Source organism: Salvelinus sp. IW2-2015, linkage group LG26 (genome assembly GCF_002910315.2).
Source record: "Salvelinus sp. IW2-2015 linkage group LG26, ASM291031v2, whole genome shotgun sequence".
NCBI classification, from domain to species: Eukaryota; Metazoa; Chordata; class Actinopteri; order Salmoniformes; family Salmonidae; genus Salvelinus; species Salvelinus sp. IW2-2015.
In genome coordinates this window covers 24,681,200-24,704,927 of record NC_036866.1, presented here as the reverse complement: position 1 = coordinate 24,704,927, position 23,728 = coordinate 24,681,200, and the positions used below count along the sequence as shown (strand labels likewise).

Sequence of the window (23,728 nt, the reverse complement as noted above, 5' to 3'; positions counted from 1 at the left end):
TTCCGTGATTCCATCCGCATTCTCCCCCACTTGGGTTTAATAGGGTCATATAAACAGGGCCCAAAACAAACCACAGCAGACAGACAGGGTGAATGCTGCTTAATGTTAGGATGTTAGCAATAATAACATAAGACCCATGCTTAACCACAACTTTACCAGCGTCAGTCAAAGGTCAAGGAGAAAGAAGCCCACTCCAGCCTGGCAGGTTGTTGTTCCCATTATAGCAATTACAATACATCAGGAGAACTCCAAATTGTTTTGTATGTGTCCCTTTACAAGTGAGTACAGACTGTAGAGTTCTTGTAACAGCTCTCTAAGCCACATAGCGTACAGGGCACATTATATAAATGTCTCAAACAAATACAAATTCAACATGGTCAAATATTCAAACTGAGCAGAGCACTCAAATAATATTTCTGAACAAAACACACCAAAACCACCACTCAAATGCTTAGACAGACATGTGAAATGTGCCATTAAGAATTGTATCATAAGMGGCATCACGGGGCTCTTTCTATCAAGTTCTGAATGTCAAATCATCTTTCATTAGCGAACTAGAAGTTGGGCACATCTGTGGAGCATCTGTTGCCAGCCCGGCCCAGACGTCCTTAGAGGTCAGTAGGTTAGTGTCCTTCTGGAGAGACGCCATCTAATCCCAACATCAGCCTGCCCTTCTGCTCACACACTGGATAACCACGCCCCCTACTCCCACCTCCCCTTTCCTGAAAAGAAGAGATTCCAAATGATTAGTTGTGCCTTCCCATGGGGCAGAGAGCAATAGAGAAGAAATAGGGAGGGGGTGTAATTCAATTAGCCCCTTAGCTCCAGTGCTGAGCTGTGAATGGGGTATAGTGGACGTGTGGATCTAGTGTACACAGAGGACAACTGGCACCAATGTCGCAGGTGATAGTGCTGAGCATTAAAGCCACTCTGACATACTATAGATCCCCCGGGCACTAAACACAAGCTCTGAAAAACTGTTCTGCCACCCGGGCAACCTAAACCTGAACCTGATACACTGACTGAATGTGCAGAGATTGCATGCTATGGCCATCAAAGCACAGAGAAAACTGCCATGGTCCTTTTGTTGTCACATGAAAAGAAGAGGCAGCCACCTTATCCGGTAAGCCTACAGCACAGCAGCAAGCTTCCTCCATGTGTCAGTAGTACAGAGTGAGAGTTGGCTCTCTCTCTCTCTCTCTACTCTCTCTCTCACAGCACAGCGGTCCCTTTCAAAACCCTCTCTGCACTGCTCCCTCTTTGTCCCTCATCCCTACAGGGAATTCATACAGCTCTGCAGTGCCTCTCTGCATGACACTCCTATAATTTATTACAGTCTTTTCCCAAGCCCAGAGAAATCAAATCAAACTGTAAATATAGTGCATGTTTTCCCAGTATGAGCTACTCACATAGGCCAGTAGATCACTAATAAATGCCAGAGATCCTGGCAGTCATTAAATAACCGCACCAATAATTACATTCTTATGGATTATGAAGAAAAAAAAAGTGAGCATAGATAATGAATGAGAAAGTTGCTTTACATGAGGAAATATAAGTGGAATGAAGCCTTCCATCAGCCAGTCTTGTACAGTATATCAAAAGGAGCGCCCTACCAGCCGTGGTCATAGTGATGCTGTGACCTATGACCCTAGACGGGCACACACACCTGGTGGTGTTACATGACACCCTCTGGCCCTGACCGATCCAGGCTGGATAGGAGCCATCTCCTGGGGATGGCAGAGGATAGCCTGTCTACCCCGGGTGGCCCACCACCCGTCATTGGGTAAAGTGCCATTTCACATCTGTGGAAACTGAAGACCTGCATGGGACAGACTGCAGCTGCCATGCACTATACACAGAGCAGATGGTAAATGTGGCAAAAAGTTCACACAGTATAATTTGAAACCTATACACAGCATTTCCATTTGGGTACGAGACAAAAACTGCTTCTGCATATACTTTTTAATATTAATAGATTTTAAAAAACTGTTCTGACTATGCCTTGCACTGTTAGTCAGCTACTGTACATTAGACCTCTTCTGGAGAAATCCCCACAGGCAGTCTCAGTAGTTTGTGCATTGCAGGCTGTGCATGAGTAGGCAGTGGTAAGGTTTCTTGGTACAGTAACAGAATGAACTGCTGTGTGAAGAGGCCCTCCAAAGTGACAGCTACTGTAGACACCATGCCATTGTCACTATGTCCACTGATGCTATTTTTAGCACACTGCTCTGCACACAAGCATTTACTCTGACACGGTAGATATCTACAGTAAGGCCATTATTGGTTGCTGAATTGACCTTTTTATGCCCTTCAATCTAAATTTCCCTTTCCTCCTTATTAGATAGTCTTTAAATATTGCATTTCAGTTTGTGTATATTACAAAGATTATGAGAGAGCGAGCGAGAGAGAGGTAACGAAGACAAGAGAACGAAAGAGAGAGGGGGGGGGGCAGATTTAAGTACCTAATGATAAATTCACAGCCATGATTGAATGCATGCAGAGATTTTAAAAACCAGACTAATGAAAATGTCTTCCATCAAAATCCATACAAGATGAAATACCATGATCCATCCGTGTACATTACATATCCCTGTACCCAAGTCTGAACCAAAAACCCTACAATCTGTATTGTATGACTGCACAGTGGGTCAGTTTCTTTGGTTTTCAAATTGTACCTTTCACACCCATTACAGAACTAAATGAATGGTTAGAACTAAAAAACAAACTGGACATTTTTTATCCTTTCTCGTTATTTAATACATCTGGCACCAATGTGAATAGATCCTGACATTCTAAATATTCTACTTCTAACAAACAGATAGACACAGAGCTGTAGAGTCTCTAGTGAATGTTCTGTTCATATAGGATATGTGGAGAGAGCTCAAAGAGATACTGCGGCTGCTTCATTGCATAAATATTGCATAGTGAAAGAGCAGACCATCCCACACAGAGGATGAACAGGAGACAGAGTGTAAGCATGGACATGATTGCAGTGGAAATGGAGGATGAAGCTATTTAATTGGGGCATGTTCATGTGGCTGTGAGGAGAGGTTAGATACATTAGAGAGGTCATTTCCCAGAACAGGTCTGCTTCTACACAGAGGAAAAGCACATCTCACAGAGATTATTACATTGTGCTGAACAGTGCATGAATGCACCAACTGTCTGGTGTATGATGAAAATGTTCCATATGAAAATGTTTTGTTGATGACCAATATAATAATAATCAATGCTGGTATTTATGGCTTAAAATGCAATAAACCTATAAATAACTAGTATAATTAAACAATAAGGCCTGTGGAGGTATGCTATATGGCCAATTTACCTTGGCTAAAGGCTGTTCTTAGATACAGCCCTTACACGTGGTTTATTGGCCATATATCACGTGATATTATGGCCAATATGCCACAAACCCCCGAGGAGCCTTATTGTTATTATAAACTAGCTACCAGCGCAATTAGAACAGTAAAAATACGTTTTGTCATACACGTGGTATACCACGGCTTTCAGCCAATCAGCATTTAGGACTCAAACCACCTGGTTTGTAATCTACCATAGAAGGAAAATAACCTCATATATAATGTAGAGTAATATGATAGGCGACCATTGTTGAACAGTAACTCTAAAGGTATCTTTCTCCTAGAGGTCAGAAGACKACCATGGATATAGGCCTATACTGGCAGTACAGTACTGTTCTTAACCTCTTTACAGCTGCTGGGATTGCACCAGCCAGGTTCCTAGAGATTAACACTCAGTCCAGTTTCTCAGTTACACAACAAACTATGAGAGTAGTGTGATGTTGCTTAGAACCCCGTTGAGACAATTAGAGTCAGAACAGCACAGAGCACATTGTACACAATACAGACAAACTGCCAATCAGCTCCTCAGTGTACTGTGACTGTCAGACCAAAGCTGTAGACAACGAGGCAACGCATGCTCCTTTGTAAGAGAGGAAAGAACACACAGTGAGTCCAGCTATGATGAACACCAGAGCTGCAGTGATAGAAACAAACAAGTTGAACACACCCATGTCAGAAGAAATAAACTATGGCTTAATTAAACACTCTTAACAGGAAATGTTTCAAATTGATACATGATACATGATAATATTTTTCATTGTTGAAATGCATTGCTTATCAATCATTAGAAGGCCTTGTCAGTCTCTTGCATTAATCACTGTTATAGATCAAAACTACTGATGCAACTCTAGATATCATCTTCCCCATCGGGTACCCTGAGAAAGCCTATGACATTACTGCTGGTTATGCTGATGAGCTGAACGCACAGGACTAAAACAAGGCACTCACTCAACACAGCTTCTAGCAGCCAAATGCATTTCCGTTCCAAATGTGAAATAATTTGCTGTCTGCCAAAATGGCCCACTCTCTCCCTGTGAGTCAAGGTGCTGACGCCGTAGCTGTGAGACAGAAGTGGCTGCCTAGCTGGGCTGGCCTGAAAGGGCGCTGGGCGYTGGGCTCTGGAGAGGAGAGAGTGAGGGGAGAGAGAGAGAGGGCTGGAGCCTGGTATCGCTGGGTCAGCAGCAAGCTGCAAAGGATCTCACTAGAGGACAGCACTATTTCAGAGGTGATCTTTAGACAGGATGGTCGTCTCCAGCAGACAGACAGCCATGTAAACATCCTGACAGATGCCCTGCACTAGGAGCCTGACGAGGAGGAACCTATTGACCTTGATCTGAAAGCATTGGCTTGTCCTTAGCTAAATAAGATCAAATGTGTAGTTCAACAACAATATCATTGTTTTGGTTAATTTGTTGTTGTATTTACATCCAAGCTCCCTGCTCCCCCAGCTGTTGTCCAGGGAGTCTGGCTTTAAAGCCACTGGCCCACATGGCGTAGGCTACTTACAATGGGATGATTTTCAAACTATACAGTACCATCACCTCTACCAGTCTGATAAACAATATCATCTTGAATATAGAGAGAACAACATTCATAAAAATGAATCAAATCCAAATGTCCTCTATGTCCAGCAGCTCTCCTGCTCTGCCATATTTAGCAGTGATGTTTCATTAATGMGGATCGATGAGCAGCTTGATCAGCAGTTCTCAGCGTTCCACTGTCATTGACCTTTGGCTCCTATGGGCTGCTGTGGTAGACCCTGCCAACACAGAGCACTCACATGCTGATGGAGGGGGGGCAATGCCATCAGGAACCCAGAGCCAGCTGCTAATTCTCCTAATGTACAATCAGTAGGCAGGTTTCCATTGACCCAGGTTTATTCGCCAAAAGCAATGTTGTAATGGAAACGGCAGATATAGGATACATTTTCTAAAGATCGCCAATATTTGTATCTGTTCGAATTTGTGTTGTCTAACTTTCTTTATTGCGACAAATAATGATTGAAACTGTGTTTTTCAAATAAATGATGAATTGCCTAATTTAATTATTATCTACTGTTTGCTAAATCTTGCATTTTACCAGAGAAGTAGGCTGGCTTCACCGAGAAAAGTACCAGAGAAAAGAATAACTGAATTGCTTCAACTTGCTTTTCTAGTTGGCTGGATATAAGTTTCACCATCCAATTATTTCAGATCTACGGGAGTGCAAGATTCCCCATGGCATGGACCGTGGCGATACGTTTGCACATGACAATAATTAGAATATGGCAAATTCTTGCATTCTATCCATGCTGACTTTTGCGGGCTACCTAAAACATGAAAGAGATAGGTGGGAGGGCATGCTGTCTGCAATTTATTAATGCGCAATTTTCCTAAATGGGTAATGGAAACACTTCAACAACTTAATTTGTATTCGACATTCTAGGTTTTTGCGGAAAAGTTAAAACAATGTAGGTGTGACGTCATTACATCCAGCTGTTTGTATCGACACATAACAGTTAAATGGAAACGCACCATAGCAGGCAATTGTCACATATATCTTCCATGCAAACGTTCTAAATGTCGACAACAACAAAAATCACAGGACATAATGGAAATATAGCTATGGTCACGTTGGCCCGGTCACACACACACACACGCACACACACACACTGTGCTTCAACAGCACATATGGGCCCCATGTGTAACAGACTACCGTGGCATTTGTTCACCTACAGTAGAAATTATGAAGTGTAAACATGAGTGAAATATAATCCTAGTATTAGAGGGGTTAACAGAGAGACCATGAGTCTGGTCCACTACACTTGAACAAAAAACACAGGCATGTCACAACAAGATAACCATTATTCACTGGGAACAAACAGTCATTACGGGGTAATGACAGCCAGGTGTTTTTCTATGGGCGTCAGGTAGCCTAGCGGTTACAGCATTGGGCCAGTAACCGAAATGTCGCTGGTTCGAAAACCCCAGCCGACAAGGTGAGAAAAAAAAATCTGTCGATGTGCCCTTGAGCGAGGCACTTAACCTTAATTTGCTGCAGGGACATCGTATAACACATTTCACTGCACCCATCCGGTGTATGTGAGAACACAACATGTTTTTTTTTTTTTTTTTTTTTTTTTTTAACATTTTCATTAAGACTGTCAATTTGAGTCCTCCGGACTTGCAATAAACATCTTTAAAAGAACTGCAGTAGGATGATAATCAGAGTGCAAACTACAATCCTACTGTACACTTTGTAATGCTCATCCACCTCAAGTCAAATAACAAATACGCAGTAATTTTCATTAAGACTGTCAATTTGAGTCCTCCGGACTTGCAATAAACATCTTTAAAAGAACTGCAGTAGGATGATAATCAGAGTGCAAACTACAATCCTACTGTACACTTTGTAATGCTCATCCACCTCAAGTCAAATAACAAATACGCAGTAGAGAAGTGGTACATGGAGAAGTGGGTACATTCACATGATTTCTGAATTTTATTTGTTTTTAACCGCCCACTCGGCAAAGTACAATTCTAGGAGAAATAGTGACATTTAGAATAACCTAAAATAATGGCAATGTGAAATACATTCACCATGATATCCAGCATGTAATAATAGGCCTAGCACTTATGGCTGATATGTTAGGGTAAGGGATCAGATAAGCACAGAGGTAAGAAAAGGCACAGATTTCTGTGGTAGTGCGTTGCATGAGAACGTATACCCTCCGCTGTTTCCCAACCCTGGTCCTCGAKTACCACCAACAGTACACATTTTTTATTGTAACCCTGGACAATGGTTGGGAAACACTGCACTACACCACTGTGCATATGTGGTCAAATCAGATGATTATAAAAATGCATATGAAACTAGGTGGTATACCGTAAATACCATATACCGGGGAATTTGGAAATAGCCACGGGATGGYTTGTCAATATTTTGCTACTTTTTAAGTAAATACCTGCAGTCAACTTGTGCAATATGTTAGGAGATAAAGCAGACCACATTCTTCATTTCACCTGTCCCATTATTTTACATTATGAATCTTTCCGTAGCTCCCCAGAACAGTTGAGCCAGTCACGTGTTTGTTTGTAAATGGCACAACGGGAGAAARCAGGAGCAGGTGAGTCCAGCTATRTATTGACAGAGGTCTTGTTTTATATTGAATGTCAACAGTGTTTTTTTGTTTCAATAGTGATCAGGGACATGCAACTATAGTTTWCCTTCACAGAAAATGCATTAATGTAACACATTCAGCAGAAAACAGCTTCATTGTCATCAGACGACAACAGAAGTGGAACACTATTTGGCTGGCAGCCAAATGAGCTTACAATTAAAAATCAAGGTATTTTTTGCAAAAAATTATGCATGGCCATCATATTTGTAATGTTTATTATAGAAAGAATGTAATCAGCTACATTTACTAATGTTTTGCCCAAAGTTAATCTTGCATTTTACCAGAGAGAAGTAGGCTGGCTACACAGAGAAAAGTACCAGAGAAAAGAAGCTACACATCAGTCAGAGTGCGGTCTTTTGATAGAACGCTCGTTCGTGAATTCTAATCCAAGGTCAACTGAAGCACAAAATGTGTTTGATGCTGAGCAAAAATTACAATGAGAAGCATTTTAGATTTGAGTTTACAAAATGCAGCTAGATATTTCTTATGCATTTGATATTTTTTCCTGCGTGAAAACAAAKAATTCTGCGTTAGGGCGACCCCTAAKTTTAACATGCTAGTTATCTAAGTAAGTGGCTGAATTAATAAGGTCACAACTATTATGTTAGTTTTCTGCCATGGTTGAGAAGTCAAAGCCCTTTGGATGAGTTATATGTACAGCTGCCACTGCAGCTTGATTTCCTTGCATTTTTTCTCCTCTCAGTTCTTGGCCCGTCTGCTCCTCCCCTATCTTCTCCGAGCAGAGCAGGCATGCCTGTTGCCCTAGCAACTCCCAGACTCCACACAAACACAGTGTTTACACAGTACTGTCCTTTCTTCAGACAAGCGTGCCTCAAAAATTTGTTCATTAAGCACAATGTCTCCAGGTCACATTTGCTTGTAAATGTCCAAATTCACAAAACATGATATTCGGTAGCTCCTACCTATATTTGTATAACTTTATATGCTGGACTGCCGGTCTTTGCAATTMGTTTATTTTCATTTGCGCTCTTAAGATTATTTAGTTAGCAGCCTCTATGGAAATTTGCTATTAATTGTGCTAATTTTGTTAGCATTCTGGTAATAGACACCCAATGGGCTTTTAGATTTTTTTTGTGCCCCCTTGTGTACTAAACCAGTAATACTGTAAATCCAAGTGTGAGAGAAGGAAGGTATGTGGATATGAAAATCTGGATACCGCCCAACCCTACTACACAATACAAACTAAATGACAGAGTGAAAAGAAGGAAGCCTGTATAGAATAAAAACATATTCCAAAACATGCATCCTATTTGCAATAAGACACTAAAGTAAAACTGCAAAAAATGTGGAAAATAAATTAACTTTGTCCTTACCACAAAGCAATATGTTTGGGGAAAATCCAACAACAAATCATTGAGTAACAGCCCTATTCATATTTTCAAGCATGGTGGCTGCATTGTTATGGGTATGCTTGTCATTGGCAAAAACTAGGGAGTTTAATTAAGATAAAAATAAATGGAATAGAGTTAAGCACATTCAAAATCCTAGAAGAAAACCTGGTTCAGTCTGCTTTCCAACAGACACTGGGAGACAAATTCACTGTAGGCTATTTGGCATCACATGCACTTACAGTACCAGTACCAGACCAAGTCTATATTATGGCAAGAACAGCTCAAATAAGCAAAGAGAAACAACAGGCTATTACTTTAAGAAATGGAGGTCAGTCAATGCAGAACATTTCAAGAATTTTTTTAATTTCTTCAAGTGCAGTCGCAAAAATCATCAATCGCTATGATGAAACTGACTCATGAGGACCGCCACAGGAAAGGAAGACCCAGAGTTACCTCTGCTGCAGCCTCAACATCAACTGTTCAGAGGAGACTGTGTGAACTAGGCCTTTATGGTCAAATTGCTGCATAGGAACCACTACAAAAGGACACCAATAAGAAGAGACTTGCTTGGGCCAAGAAACACGAGAAATGGMCATTAGACCAGTGGAAATCTGTCCTTTGGTCTRATGAGGCCAAATTTGAGATTTTTGGTTCCAGTCGCAGTGTCTTTGTGAGAAGCAGAGTAGGTGACCGGACAATCTCTGCATGTGTGGTGCCCACCGTGAAGCATGGGGGAGGAGGTGTGATGGTGTGGGGGTGCTTTGCTGGTGACACAGTGATTTATTTAGATTTCAAGGCACACTTAACCAGCATGGCTACCACAGCATTCTGCAGCAATACACCATCCCATCTGGTTTGTGCTTAGTGTGACTATCATTTGTTTTTCAACAGGACAACAACCCAAAACACACCTCCAGGCTGTGTAAGTGCTATTTGATCACAAAGAAGAGTGATGCTCCAGTGAAAAGCTATGATTCAGGTGTTCCATCAGTGTCTCATATGAGACAAGCCACATGCACCATACTCAAACTAGTGGTATGTGGACAGAACATATTAAACCAAAAAAAAAGTATTTTTGTCACTGTCTAAGTCTAATAATGCCTTGCTCCTTTAACCTGAACACACACCCAACAAACAACCACACAAACAATGTTAACTTAATAAATAAGATAAAACCACCAATTCTCCACACCCAAGCCTTTCATTGCTACGGAATCAAAGGGATAGTTCATAGTACCCATGGTTAGTCATTGCAAAACCCATCCACCATGCTAGAAATACTTATGGTTGGCCCAAAGCATAGGAAGAAGAATGAATAACATACTGTATATCTGCCTTGAGTTCCTTAAAAAAACAGCGGAGGATGAGGCAAGCCCTATGGAGGCTGCTGTGCGTGACCATATAGACATCAGTGAGAAGGAGAGATCTATTTCAGTGGTAAACAGAAAACACAAATACAGGGTCAAGAGCCACAGCAGTACAGTATAGCACAGGGTTTGATGCAGTTTCCAGCTCCCACACACTCATCATCATGCATTTTTATCGTTCAACAATCACACTCTCTGATGACTCCAAAACCCTCACTTCCCCAACAGTCCCAACCCCTTACTTCCCAACCCTCCGACTAAACATTTCCTGGGGAATTCCATCCAGGAATGTTATGTTGGTGATGGAGCAACTGCAACAGCTGGGAGGAAAACCACTTTCTAGTGGATGGCAGAAACACATAGGTCAAATCTCACACACAGTAAACAGCAGCTTGTCCTCTTCACTGGCACTAGACCAAGAACAACTGCCTGTTTTTAATTAACCATTGTCATTATGACCTGTGTTGCATTATTGGACTGCTTTTTTTGCAGATCAACAGATTGTATAGTCTCCCATCGACGTCTTAGCACATTAGTCTTATCCCACATATTTCACCTCAAACTAACATTTGTTAAGTGTTGGTCCCATGTTTCATGAGCTGAAATAAAAGATCACAGGAATGTTCCATACCTACAAGAAGCTTATTTCTCTCAAATGTTATATACAAATGTGTTTACATCACTGTTAGTGAGCAGTTCTCCTTTGCCAAGATAATCCATCCACCTGACATATCAAGAAGCGTATTAAACAGCATGATCATTACACACCTGCACCTTGTGCTGGGGACAATAAAATGCCACTCTAAAATGTGCAGTTTTGTCACAACACAATGCCAGAGATGCCTAAAGTTGAGGAAACGTACAATTGTCATGTTAACTGCAGGAATGTCCACCACAGCTGTTGCCAGAGAATATAATGTTAATTTCTCTACCCTCCAACATCTTTTTAGAGAATTTGGCAGTACGTCCAACTGGCCTCACAACCACGTGTAACCACGCCAGCCCAGCAACTCCACATCCGGCTTCTTTACCTGCGGGATCGTCTGAGACCAGCCATCCGGACAGCTGATGAAACTGTGGGTTTGCACAAGCAAAGAATATCTGTACAAAGTTTCTGAAACTGTCTTGGGGAAGTTCCTCACCAGGGTCTTGACCTGACGGCAGTTTGGCATCGTAACCGACTTCAGTGGGCAAATGTTAAACTTCGATGGCAACTGGCACGCTGGAGAAGTGTACTCTTCACAGATGAATCCCGGTTTCAACTGTACCGGGCAGATGGCGGACAGTATATATGGTGTCGTGTGGGCAAGCGGAGTGCCCCATGGTAGCGGTGGGGTTATGGTATGGGCATGCATTAGCTGCGGACAACCAACACAATTGCTTTTTATCTATGACAATTTGAAGGCACAGAGATACCGTGACAGGATCCTGAGGCCCATTGTCGTGCCATTCGTCCGCCACCATCACCTCATGTTTCAGAATGATAATGCACAGCCCCATGTCGCAAGGAKCTGTACACAATTCCTGAAAGCTGAAAATGTCCCAGTTCTTCCATGGACTGCATACTCACCAGACATGTCACACCTTGACCATGTTTTCGATGATATCCAGCAATTTCACACAACCATTGAAGAGGAGTGGGACCACATTCAGCCTGATCAGCTCGACACAAAGGAGTTTTGTTGCGCTGCATGAGGCAAATGGTGGTTACACCAGATACTGACTGGTTTTCTGATCCACCCCCTTACCTTTTTATCTAAAACACATGCCACAAAATGTCGTAATTTGCCAAAAATTAAAAAAAAATATTTATCTAGCATGGGCCATTGGTAATTGGAGTGTGCCGTCTCCCAGTGACATTTTTGCAGAGTCCCATATGGGATCTCAAATACTAGTAACTCCCCAGAACACAATAAAATTGAATAATTTACACAGGGAGGGAAATTCTGAATGAATTAGAGTGTGTTATAACAGAGACCTTAACAGCTTCCCATAATCCAGAGTCATTTTCATAATGGCCTCTTAAATGTGATCAGGCAAAGGCAATGTCCAAACTATTAAAAAGATAGCTGAAGTTTATGTACTCCAGCTAGATGAGGATAAGTCAAGAGGTCAACTGATAGTAATTACTGTATGACCTGATACCAGGTTTCAGTGCGTATTACATTTACATTTAAGTCATTTAGCTGACGCTCTTATCCAGAGCGACTTACAAATTGGAAAGTTCATACATATTCATCCTGGTCCCCCCGTGGGGAATGAACCCACAACCCTGGCGTTGCAAGCGCCATGCTCTACCAACTGAGCCACACGGGACTGTATTGACAGCACTGAATGAATGTTGAATATAATCTGATGTGTGCACACATGACAGAGACAGGATTACTTCACTTGTCTATACCAGGTGGTCTACTACTGTTGGTAGGCCTATATATTGTAKTGTGATGGCTATTGGCTAGATCAACAACTGATAGAATATAGGGTAGAATGAGACCCATGGACATGACTACTCTGTTGGGATGTAGGAATGTGCTGTGTGCCTCAGACAGTTAAGAGTGGTACAGTGCTGCTGATATTGTAACCTCTGGATCAATAGGTGCACAATTCCCCTTTGTGTTTCCATGAGGTGATGTTCGATTAATTGAATAGGATTTTATCAGTCGTCGTTGGCAAGTGCGTGCTCCATCTGAGCTTGTGACACTTGGGGTAATGTTATATTTAGCTAACTGTGTACAAGACAGACTGATGGAGCACAGATGCTCTGTACTGTAGAATCATTGGAAGGTCCCACTATCTCTGAACATGGACTGGCAAAGAGTTAGCGCTGGAACGGTTCAGTGTGGATGCATAACTAGGGATGGGCATGAGAAAACGAGTATTCAAATGGATGTCAAAGCTCGATCTTTAACTAGCGATCAAATCATTTTCAAATACTGTATAACTATTTAGTGGAATGTGCTTCGTGGCTGCCCAAACAGGCAAGTGAAATGTTGTTTTGAAGACAATGTTAACTTGCTTTGGCTCTAGTGTTCCATTTGTACATGTGCATTTGCGGGGCACAACAAAAAAAGAAACCAAGCCAAGCATCACACGTTCGTCTCCCTAATTTCCTTTACCCTTCATGTCTCTTTCACTCTATTGGGTTCCGACCGCTCCCTCCAAACACGCGTGCTGAGTGCGCACACAAGCTCCCGCTAGGCCTACAGTAATAAATCCCTATAAAAACGTATCCAACTTATGGGATACACAAGCAACATTCCTTGACAATTGACAAGAGTTTTTTTTACAAATTCAACATGGACTGGTTGATTGAAGTAGGAAAATATGTGTTCCAACAATGAGCTACAGTTTTGGAATAATTGTGTCCCTTCTATTTTCCACTTAAGCTACTTTGCTAACGGTTACTGCCATTGAGAATTGGTTAGCATAGGCTATAACCCACTAAACATAGACAGCTTCCACACTGAAAACAAATACGCTCTGTGTCGTCATCAGAATCATTAAGCATATGCCTACTCATCACAAATAATTACCATGCAGTGTTCAATGTGGAATTGTTCATCCATTTAGAAAATTCCAAACAGGAAAAATAAACTAAATAAAACTTCTGTATGTTGAAAAGAAGACAACTTTTTTCAGGGTTCAAACCTAAATCTGTCTTTCAACTCGCCAAATTGAGCCCCGTTTCAAATTATCCCTCTGAGAATAACTGTTCCAGGCATGAAATGCACTTCCATTTGCACTGGCAACTCTTTTACAATTGTAAAAAAATATGGTTCTATTTCATTTTGTTATATTACATAATGTTTTTTTACTATAAAATAGGCATCTTCAATGTGATAAGGGCTCAGGAAATAAGTGTCTTGTCTGCTAAATTAACAAAACAAGGCAATGCCATTGCACAGCCATAGGCTTCTAAAAGCAAGCGCCACTGCTGAGGTTACTGCCTTACTGAAGATTGTGTTCTACAATATAATATAAGCAGTTGATGTTAMGGTTTCAATAAATTAATCTTACTAGATGGTTGTACCTAATAAACTGTCCACTGAGTGTAGACAAATGCATACAGATTTTTTCCCAGTGCGGGCCTTCGAAAGTAATGTATTATTTGTTTTATTCAAGTATTCGAACAGTCAAAAGACATCAAATGCCCATCCCTATGCATAACACCTGAACACTCTAGACATACCCTGTCCTTCAATATCATATTCTTCAAAGAGTATATGACATTCAGATATCATTACTCTATGCAAAGTCCTAGAGTGTATTTTAAGTCTGATTATGGCACACATCAGTTTAGTGGCTAGGGTGAAATTAAAACACACTCATCAATTGACCCATCCAGCACAATCCCTTTGCAAAAAGATGTTTAGAATTCTTCAATCCTTTCCAGCAGCCTACAGTCTCAAGCGTATCTTTCTTGGCACATCATGTCAATGTGATCTTCAGAGAGCCCTTCCTCTAGCCACCAATAGTGACTGACATACATTATAGAGGACTTGTGTTCCAGCTCCTCCAGTGGCAATGCAGAGATAGACAGCTGACTCATGGGAGTAGGAAGGCACACTGCCAACTGACATGGGGAGTGGGCAGGCAAAGAATCTGCATGGAATGTCTATGTGATTGATAAGGCCAAAGATGTACTTTAGACATTTTAGTCTCGGCCTAATTAAACCCCCAGCCCCTAAGGCACTTACGTAGCTCTGAAAGGGCTGGATAGCTTTAAGCAATATGTTAAAAACTTGACATTACACATAAGCATTCCTTTCAGATCTACAGGAGTGCCTGGGCGGTAAGGGTTAAGGGTCAATTTGGAATTCAGCATGTCAGACTGGTGGGAAATCTGTCACATGAATGGTCCACATATAGCTAACAAGGAAGCTTACTGTGGAGCAGAATGCCCTTAGGCATATCAACTATGTAGCAGTTTGACAAAAGCTGAGCACAAGATATCACACTTATAGGCTACCAAGATATTTCCTTTATTTTATGTCTATATTGTGCCTCTTATCAATTTCACATCTTGATATATGGAGCATGCTAATATGGGTATTCATACTAGTCCAAATGGTTTGATCTACAGAAATGTAAATAGGATCCCTGATTGGTAAATGTGGACCTAATATTTATGACTATCCTGGAATGCACCTTTGGACACTATGGTATAAAATCTCTTAATCTGTAGCGTTCCGATACCAAATATGGGCGCAACTCTGGTCTGGAAATACATGAACAAGAAGGCAGGAGTAGCAGTAATCGCAATCTGTTTTCTGCTTCTGACATGGACTCAGCATCATAGGCCACTGGTGTAAACTGCTAAGCTTATGCTATGAGTGTGAGGCTCGTTGTTTATAGTCATCCTGCAATCAAACTACATGTAGGCTACAGGAAAACACTCAACCTTGATAAAAACATTTAAATCAGGTTCTTATTTTAACCACTGATGCGCCTATGGACACGATTTATTGGGTTACAGCCTAATATCATAATCTGATTTTGTTTTGTCTTGTCTTGATGTAAACTAGTAGTAGAGCAGCCCAGTGGTGTATTGGGTTACAGTAATTATATTACTGGTTAGTTTTGATAACATGCCATTGATAGGTTTCAGACATAGGCTACCATTAAGATATGGCGGCAAATTCACACTAGCGATGACAGTACTGGCTATGGAACCTTCAAAGTAGCCTACAGAAAATCAAACGTTAGCAACACCAATACGGGATTGCCTCTTAAATTCGCACATCCTTCCGATAACAGCACTGGAGACTGGACTGAATGTTTTTCCATTAGCACGAGGTTCAGGAAACCAGTCCAAATTTACTCAAATTTGCCACTTATGTTTATTGAAGTTGTATGATTGTCACATATTAAATAGCGTACATGTTTGCAGTGTCAGGTGCAATTATATCAACAATCATCAATKATGCAATTATGGGCAAACGACACATGAAATTGCAACGTAACCCAGTCAAAAATAAAACTGGTTAAATATTGAATTTATGCGACACCCATAGACAAGATAAATTAAAAGTCAGTTCTGAGTCTGAATCAGAACGACTGAACACAGGTTTTCATTATGTGTAATGCATTAGGGCGCTCGAATCAAATACCGTAATGACATAGGCTACCATACAGCCCAGTTGGCCAGTACACATACCAACCTAAAACGTCAGTGTTAAAACACGTTAGAGCGATAAAAGAACGTTAAATCCTACCTGAAATCTGTCACTCGTTAGTGCGTTCGAGCTGAATTGGATGTACACACACACACTGTGCAGCAGCAGTCCTGCCTCCACCGTATCAAGCCCCTCCTACTTCTGTGCGCAGAAAAGAGGAAGCGCGTCACACACTCGCACTCCTTACATTTGGATCCAGCCTCTCTTTACCATAAAGTAGGTTGACAATTGTAGCAGTATGTATGTATACCAAAGCACTTGGCGCATCTTCAGCAGCACTACTTATACAGTAATGCAATGCGTGTGTGTGTGCGTGTGAGGGATGGAGGGAGGGAGAATGAGCAGGTGAGAGGGTGAGAAAGAGAGAGGGGGGATTATGTGCATGCATGATGCATGTGTGTCCTCTCAAATRGATGGAATTTGAAACATAATGAATTTGAAACATAATGAAAACACACTCCCTGGTAATGGGCTAGAAAATGTAGCTTTGGTTGGAGTCATTTAGCATTCTATTAGTAAATATGTGCTTTCATTAGCTTAGGCATACATGAAGCACAAAACGTAATTTGATTCATTTAGAGAAACCATTGCTCATATCATATTATTTAAATGTCTGCTGTAATGAATCTGGCATGGAAATGGTAAAGCAACTTATGATTGCACTCCATTTTGTAAACTGAGGCCCACTCCACAATAGACCTACAATATGTTTAGTCAGTTGCGCAAAACTCCAGCGGGTAACTAAAATAAACACTTGCAGTATGTTGTGCTATAACTTACCTGCATAGTAATGTTGTAACAGGAATGGCATTGTATTGTATGAGTCTTGTTATTATGTAAAACAATAGGGGGCCCAGGGTAGCCAAGGGAGATGTAGGAAGGCAGGCTTACAACATCTTCAATTGCATAGGGGCCTAATGGTTTATTTACGGTGACAGAGTGCAGAAGGGTAAACTACAAAGCAGGATCAAGGAGTTAGCCAGCTACCTTGGCAAAGTTAGCCAGCTACCTTGCAGTTAGCCAGTTAGCCAGTTACCTTGGAGTTAGCCAGCTACCTTGCATGGTCTAATTGACTCAACAACCATCCAAATTTGGCTTGGCCCCCTTTGCCACAGCCTGTTCACCGCTCTACCATCTATAAGGCGTAGACAGTACAGGTGTATCAAAGCTGGGACAGAGAGACTGAAAAACAGCTTCTATCTCCAGGCCATCAGACTGTTAAACAGTCATCACTAGCAGGCCTCTGCCCAGTGCCCTGCCCTGAACTTTATTCACAGTTACTAGCCGGCTACCACCTGGTACTCAACCCTGCACCTTAGAGACTGTTGCCCTATGTACATCGTCATTGAATACTGGTCATTTTAATAATGTTTACCTACTGTTTTACCCCTTCACATGTACTGTATGTACTGTATTCTAGTCAAGGCCTATCCTATATAACTACTGCTGTACACACCTTTTCTAGTCATATACTGCCCATAATGTCTATACACACCATCATATACACTGAGTGTACAAAACATTATCAACATTAGTTGTATAAACATTTTAAGATACTTACACACCGCAATACAAACGCCTAAGCGTCATGGCACAGCTCACAGCAACAATGTACATTAGGCCTAAAGCCCCTCTCTGTTACAGAAACTATAGCAGACTGCCACACAAAAGGGAAACTGCCTATCCCTTCCTTGGGCAATGCCGTCCGATCCAAATAACACGGGTACATTTTCTTCAACCTCACAACAGGTAAGTAGGCTAGCCTATAATGATAAACCCTTTATAATAAACATGAATCATCTCAACATATTTCCAGTAATTATTTAGGCCTTATTCATTTAGGCCTTATTCATTTAGTATTCATATCTATTAACGCACACCCAATAATAAACGTAATTTAATATTAGGCAAAGTGACGTTCTCCAATGACGTCACACCAATCAATAACAGTGAGCACCTGTGGTTAGGACGCCCTTTGGCAGTGCGCGTTGGGATGAATAGCTGTTCCGATCCAGAAGTAACCAGGAGTTTGAAATGTTCTTCAGACAGAGTTAAAGGGAAAATCCACTCAAAAACTATCTTTTGGTATTTTATTTATTAGTCCACTGTTGATACAGCCCCAAAACGATTTGCATGCCAGACGTCAAGTTTTCAAGATATTGGACTTTCAAGAAGCAATGTGTCACCGGCCGCATCCCCATATCATGATGATGTGGCCGGTGACAGGGTGATGTAGCTGGTGGCCTAATATACTTGTTTGTAAGTCAATTTCTGTTTTGTGCAAGGGCTTTTGCCCGCTTTACTCAGTTCTTGTAGAGTGGAGTGTCTCCAATTGGTTTTTAGCCTTCCCTGCTTTCTCTTTCCTTGTGGGTTGTAGTAGTCCAGTTAATATATGTCCATTGTGTTTTTCATGAGTGTGTGTCTATTTTAAATGGCCATTATATCCTCCGTACATAACGTAGGCAGTTGTCGATGAAGAATTGTAGTTTATTGATTAGGGGTTGTGTGGTTTTTCAGGGTTCGCATCACATTTGTGTTGAAGATGTGGATCTTCGTGTTAGTGGAGAGCTGTGATGAGGCCTGGTTATAGAACACCCCATATTGGCCCCTTCTATGTGACGCATTGCGGCGTCCCTTCAGGATATGAAAGAACAGTATCCCTGATATAGTAGTACTTCCTCAGGTAGGCCAGGTAGAGTTTCCATCATTCTACATAGGATCTGTGTGAGACAAATTTAAGACAAATGTATGTTTTCTACCTAGCTAGATGCTGCCCTCTGTTGGCTGCAGTGAATGAACACACAGACAGCCTGGTGACTGAAAGCCTGTTACATACTCTGAAGGGGAAATACATTATTCAACAGAATGTGACCCTCTGTTTTTAATGAAAGGGCATAGTATTACTTTTAGATGGAAAACAGGTTATGTTTTGAGGTGACCCTCAAACACATGTACATCATTACCTGGCAGCACCGGATGATTATTGCTGCCAGATCCAGCTCACTGGGGCAAGSGTCACATACATTTGGTTAAGATAATAAGATAACTGGTATCACACTTCAGTTTCTGAGGCAAAAAAACCTCATTAAACTTAGTTCAGCTAAAAAGATAACATTTAAGTGAACTATGAATCGGATTAGTTAAAAAAAAAAAAAGTGATCGAATAGGATGAGACGATGAAAAGTATAGGCTTTGAAACCCAAAAGCAAATCTGAATAGATCATAAGGGATGTTGACTTGCTTTGATCTTGAAACACTCTCCCCTTTTTCTCCACGGTCTGAAATCCGTGTAAAAGGTGCAGCTGACGAAACCACAATAAGCTTGGACCGTTAAAAACAATATTTCTAAGAACTTCCACTCTTTACATTTTATCTCTTGAGATAGCATTAGGTATGATCCCACCATCTGTCTAATGGTGTGGTTGCACAGAGTTACTAAGCTACTCCACTTGAACTTTGGCCATTAGAGAACTGAGCTTTTTCTAAGGAAACCCAGAGAGGAAAGTCAAAGGGAATATCCAAGCTGTACTGTAGCTTTATTCTGTATACTAATCAACCTACACAATGACAATTTACATTTTACACCATGCCTTTTGAGGTGTGACATAGTTTTAATAAGAATTGAATGATCTGTGATCTCTATGGGTAAAGTATTGGAGGTGTCCATGCTGCTCCACGGGCTCTCATCTTCTTTTACTGTCCAAAATAGAATAGTTTTTATGGCAGAAAAGCTGATCCTTCTCCCACCACAAGAGGGTACCTCTGGCATGAATTAAAACAGGTTGCATTGTGTAGACCTGTTAGACTTGTGTTTTAATTTCAAAGTGTCTAAAATAATGTGAGAACGTGATCTGTTTTGTCTTCAAAGTAGCGTTGTGTTGTAGAGTTGCTCAACAAATCCAGTTATAACTGTTGTAATCTTCATGCCAATATCACAGTCATTATACTGGGCTCCTGAATGGCGCCCCCGTCTAAGGCACTGCATCTCAGTGCAAGAGTTGTCACTACAGTCCCTGGTTCAAATCCAGGCTGTATCAGATCTGGCTGTGATTGGGAGTCCCATAGGGCGGTGCACAATTTGCCCAGTGTTGTCCAGGTTTGGCTGGGGTAGGCTGTTATTGTAAATAAGCATTTGTTCTTAATTAACTGACTTGCCTAGTTAAATAAAGGTTACATTTAATTTAATACAATACATGTGTGGTGGTGACCTGTATATAAAAGACTTATAGCAGGCTATTGAGTATTCATGTGATTTGAAATGATAGTGTGTTGCATTCAAAATCGCTAAAAGAGAATGACAAACAAACCTGTCGGATATTGTGATTTCAGTGTGTGGCTTTGCAACATCTATACACTTAGGCTATTTTTACAGTGACTCAGTTCTTTCATAGCAAAACTGTAAGTAGTATTGATATGAAAGGGACACATGTATGTGGATTTAACAAATATTCTCAGCAACATAAATGGACAAAGATTCATTTGACTCAAAGACTAGGTATTGACGTCAATAATAAATCAAGCAAATATTAAAGTGTCTTAAGCAAGTAATAGTTTCTTCCTGTAATTAATTGAAGTAGAGAGGTTTGACTCCTATTCTATTCAACAAAATTCACCAATAGGCCTCAGCCATAATCTTAAAATTTCACTTTATTTGTGTGAACAACCCAAAGTTACGTTTCCTCGCTCATCTGCATAAATGGAAATCAAACAAACAATTAACATGTATTCCTTTGGTCAAATACATGTGTTCAATTTGAAAGTAGTTAAATTGTCTTATCATGCTGGCCTTTCCCCCTGCTGTTGTGGCTTGGGTGTCTCCATGGGAACAGGTGACCAAAGAGAGAGGGAGGTTCTTGTCCGAGCACTGAAGGGTGTGTGGAAGTCATCCTGGTCTCCTCTCCATCACCCGACCATATTTAAACAGCCTGCAGCTCTCTGTCAGTCGCTTACAGAGGAGCTGGTCTTAACAAGAGAGAGCCTGAGCCTGCTACTTATAGAGAGCCTCAGCTATTGCTTATAAGACCTTTACTTTTACAATAATTATCTATCTCATAAGCCTGTCTGTAAGGACACAGGGTTGGATTTGCTCACATCTCATTCAGAAAAGGTAAGCTTAACTTCAATATTTACCTTTTCTCAATGCTTTCAATATAAAGTTGGATTTGTGTTTATAAAAAGTATTTAACTTGTTTGTTTTTTTTTATATAATTTTTGATTGCCTGTGATTTGGGTCCATTTCTGTTATCTAATGAAGATTTCCTTTTCCTTTTGCAGTTTCCAAGCCCTGTCGGAGAACTAATGTGGGTGGTGGAGAAGATCTGTGTGTCCGCGGAGAGACCCAACCTGCTTCTCCCCTCAACGGAATATAGCTTCAGGATCGGAGACATGTTTGGAGAGAAAGTTAACAAACACAAGAGACTTTCCCTGTGTCCTAACGTCATCACCCCAGACACTATACCAGAGTTCTGCATCCCTCCTAAGATCCCATCCTTACAGGAGGTGAAAGGTAAAGAGCAGAGCCGCCAGGCCCCCATCATCAGACTGTCCCTGTTTGAGCGGGAGAGGGGGATCCCTAAGAGGGAGGCCCCAGCACGAGAGCTCATCAGCCCACACATCATCCAGGTGGAGAGTGTGGACGAGAGCCCCTATGACTGTAATGATGAGGAGACCACCAACGCAGACCCTCAGAGCCAGGCAGCCCTCTCCCTGCCCCACATGGCCAAATCCCAGACCTGCTACGGCTTCTGTACCCTGCTGGAGAGCCCCCACACCAGGAGGAAGGAGTCCCTGTTCCACAATAACCCTGAGTCCTGTGGCACACTGCTGCTGCTCCCCAGGAGTAGGTCCAACACCGTCCTGTCATCCTCCCCTTCCTCCTTCAGTCTCCACACCCTGACCTCCAGACTGTCCCCCAGAGGTTATACCCTCAACAGACAGGGCACACTGGACAGCGACACCACCTCGTCAGCTGACTCATCCCCTTTCAGCTCCCCAATGCTGAGCAGGTCCCCACCCAAGTCTTCCCTCTTCAAAACACTGAGTCATGAAAGGCTTCTCTCCAGAAACATCAGAAAGGCTGTGGTGCCCAGAAACAACTCCCTGTCGACAGAAGAGGGCAGCTCCACGGACAATAGCCCCAACGTCATAAGGAGGGCGTCAGAGGGGCTGGTAGAGGGCCTTCCACCAAGCTTCGGTCTGGCTCCTCCTACCATCTTCCCCACAGACTTGGTTCTGCACAAGGAAAGGGTGATGAGGGAGAGCTTGATCCCAATAGGGAAGGATGGCCTCCTGCGTCTCTCTGCAGAGTACTGTCCTGATAACCAGCGGCTGCGGGTGCGGCTCATCAGTGCTGAGGGGCTATATACTCGTTCGGTGGACCCCAAGAGTATAAACTGCAGTTTCAGCCTCTCCCTGGTGCCTGGAAAGGTCCAAAAGCAGCGTAGCACCGTCATCAGGAAGTGTCATAACCCCATCTTCAATGAGGACTTTTTCTTTGATGCCATCTCAGACCTCGGCCAACGCTCCCTGAGATTTAAAGTTGTCAATAAAATGTCCACTATGAAAAGAGACTATATTCTGGGGGATGTTGAACTTCCACTAACAAGCATTATCACTTTATAAGTTAAATAATTTGTATTAATTATTGACTTGAATTGTATTTATTTAAATGTTATTCTGTGACTAGAGATTTTATTAAACCATTTAAAAATATATGTTCCTTATATTTTTTTTAATCTCAAAGGGCAGTCGTGGAGTACATCTGTTGCAAGCAATAATGCATTTCATATGGCAACTGAATATTGAAAGGCCCATGTCATCCTTTTACCAGAGTTCATATCACATCGTACACAATATCTTGTAGACCTATACATTTTTTTTGCATACTGGCAATAATCCCTCTAGGTTCCTCTTACTATCCATCCTCATTCAGAAACATGGGTGACGATCTATTTTTAGTGAACCTCTTTGTCAGCAGGGGAAGGTGTAAACATGACCATCATGTGCTAATGTGAGAGACTCAGTTTCTCTTTTTTCCCCCTAAGCCTGTAGTTTCTTACTGACCTTTGCATGGATTAGAATATCAGTGGTAACCAGGAACCTTGCTGGGCAGTGCTAATGACCAGTTCTGAAAACGCATATCCACTTACCTTGTACAAACCCTATTTATCAGAAATCTATGAGTTAATCAGAAAATGAAAAACAGAAAATACCACCCATTTTAATTGAGATGCTACCCCCTTTTTATTATTAATGTATTCTGGGATAACATGACTCTGTGAAAGCTGTAATTTTCCAGGGCACAAGCACTTTGATC

The 23,728-nt window shown here is 41.6% G+C and overlaps 2 protein-coding genes across 2 annotated transcripts in view; one reads left to right on the top strand and one right to left on the bottom strand.

Moving 5' to 3' along the window:
• Positions 1 to 16,558, bottom strand: part of LOC111952372 (talin-2-like) — a 144,693-nt gene extending 128,135 nt beyond the window's left edge. Inside the window, 1 exon segment of the mRNA XM_023970979.2 lies at positions 16,453 to 16,558. The gene's annotated coding sequence lies outside the window, so the exon portion shown is untranslated.
• Positions 16,559 to 21,438: 4,880 nt separating this feature from the next.
• On the top strand, positions 21,439 to 23,124 carry LOC111953005 (C2 calcium-dependent domain-containing protein 4C-like). Its single transcript, XM_023972065.2, has 2 exons — positions 21,439 to 21,520; positions 21,688 to 23,124. The coding sequence occupies exon 2, from the start codon at positions 21,712 to 21,714 to the stop codon at positions 23,032 to 23,034; it is 1,323 nt and encodes a 440-aa protein (XP_023827833.1). The 5' UTR covers positions 21,439 to 21,520; positions 21,688 to 21,711; the 3' UTR covers positions 23,035 to 23,124.
• The last annotated feature ends 604 nt before the right edge of the window (positions 23,125 to 23,728 follow it).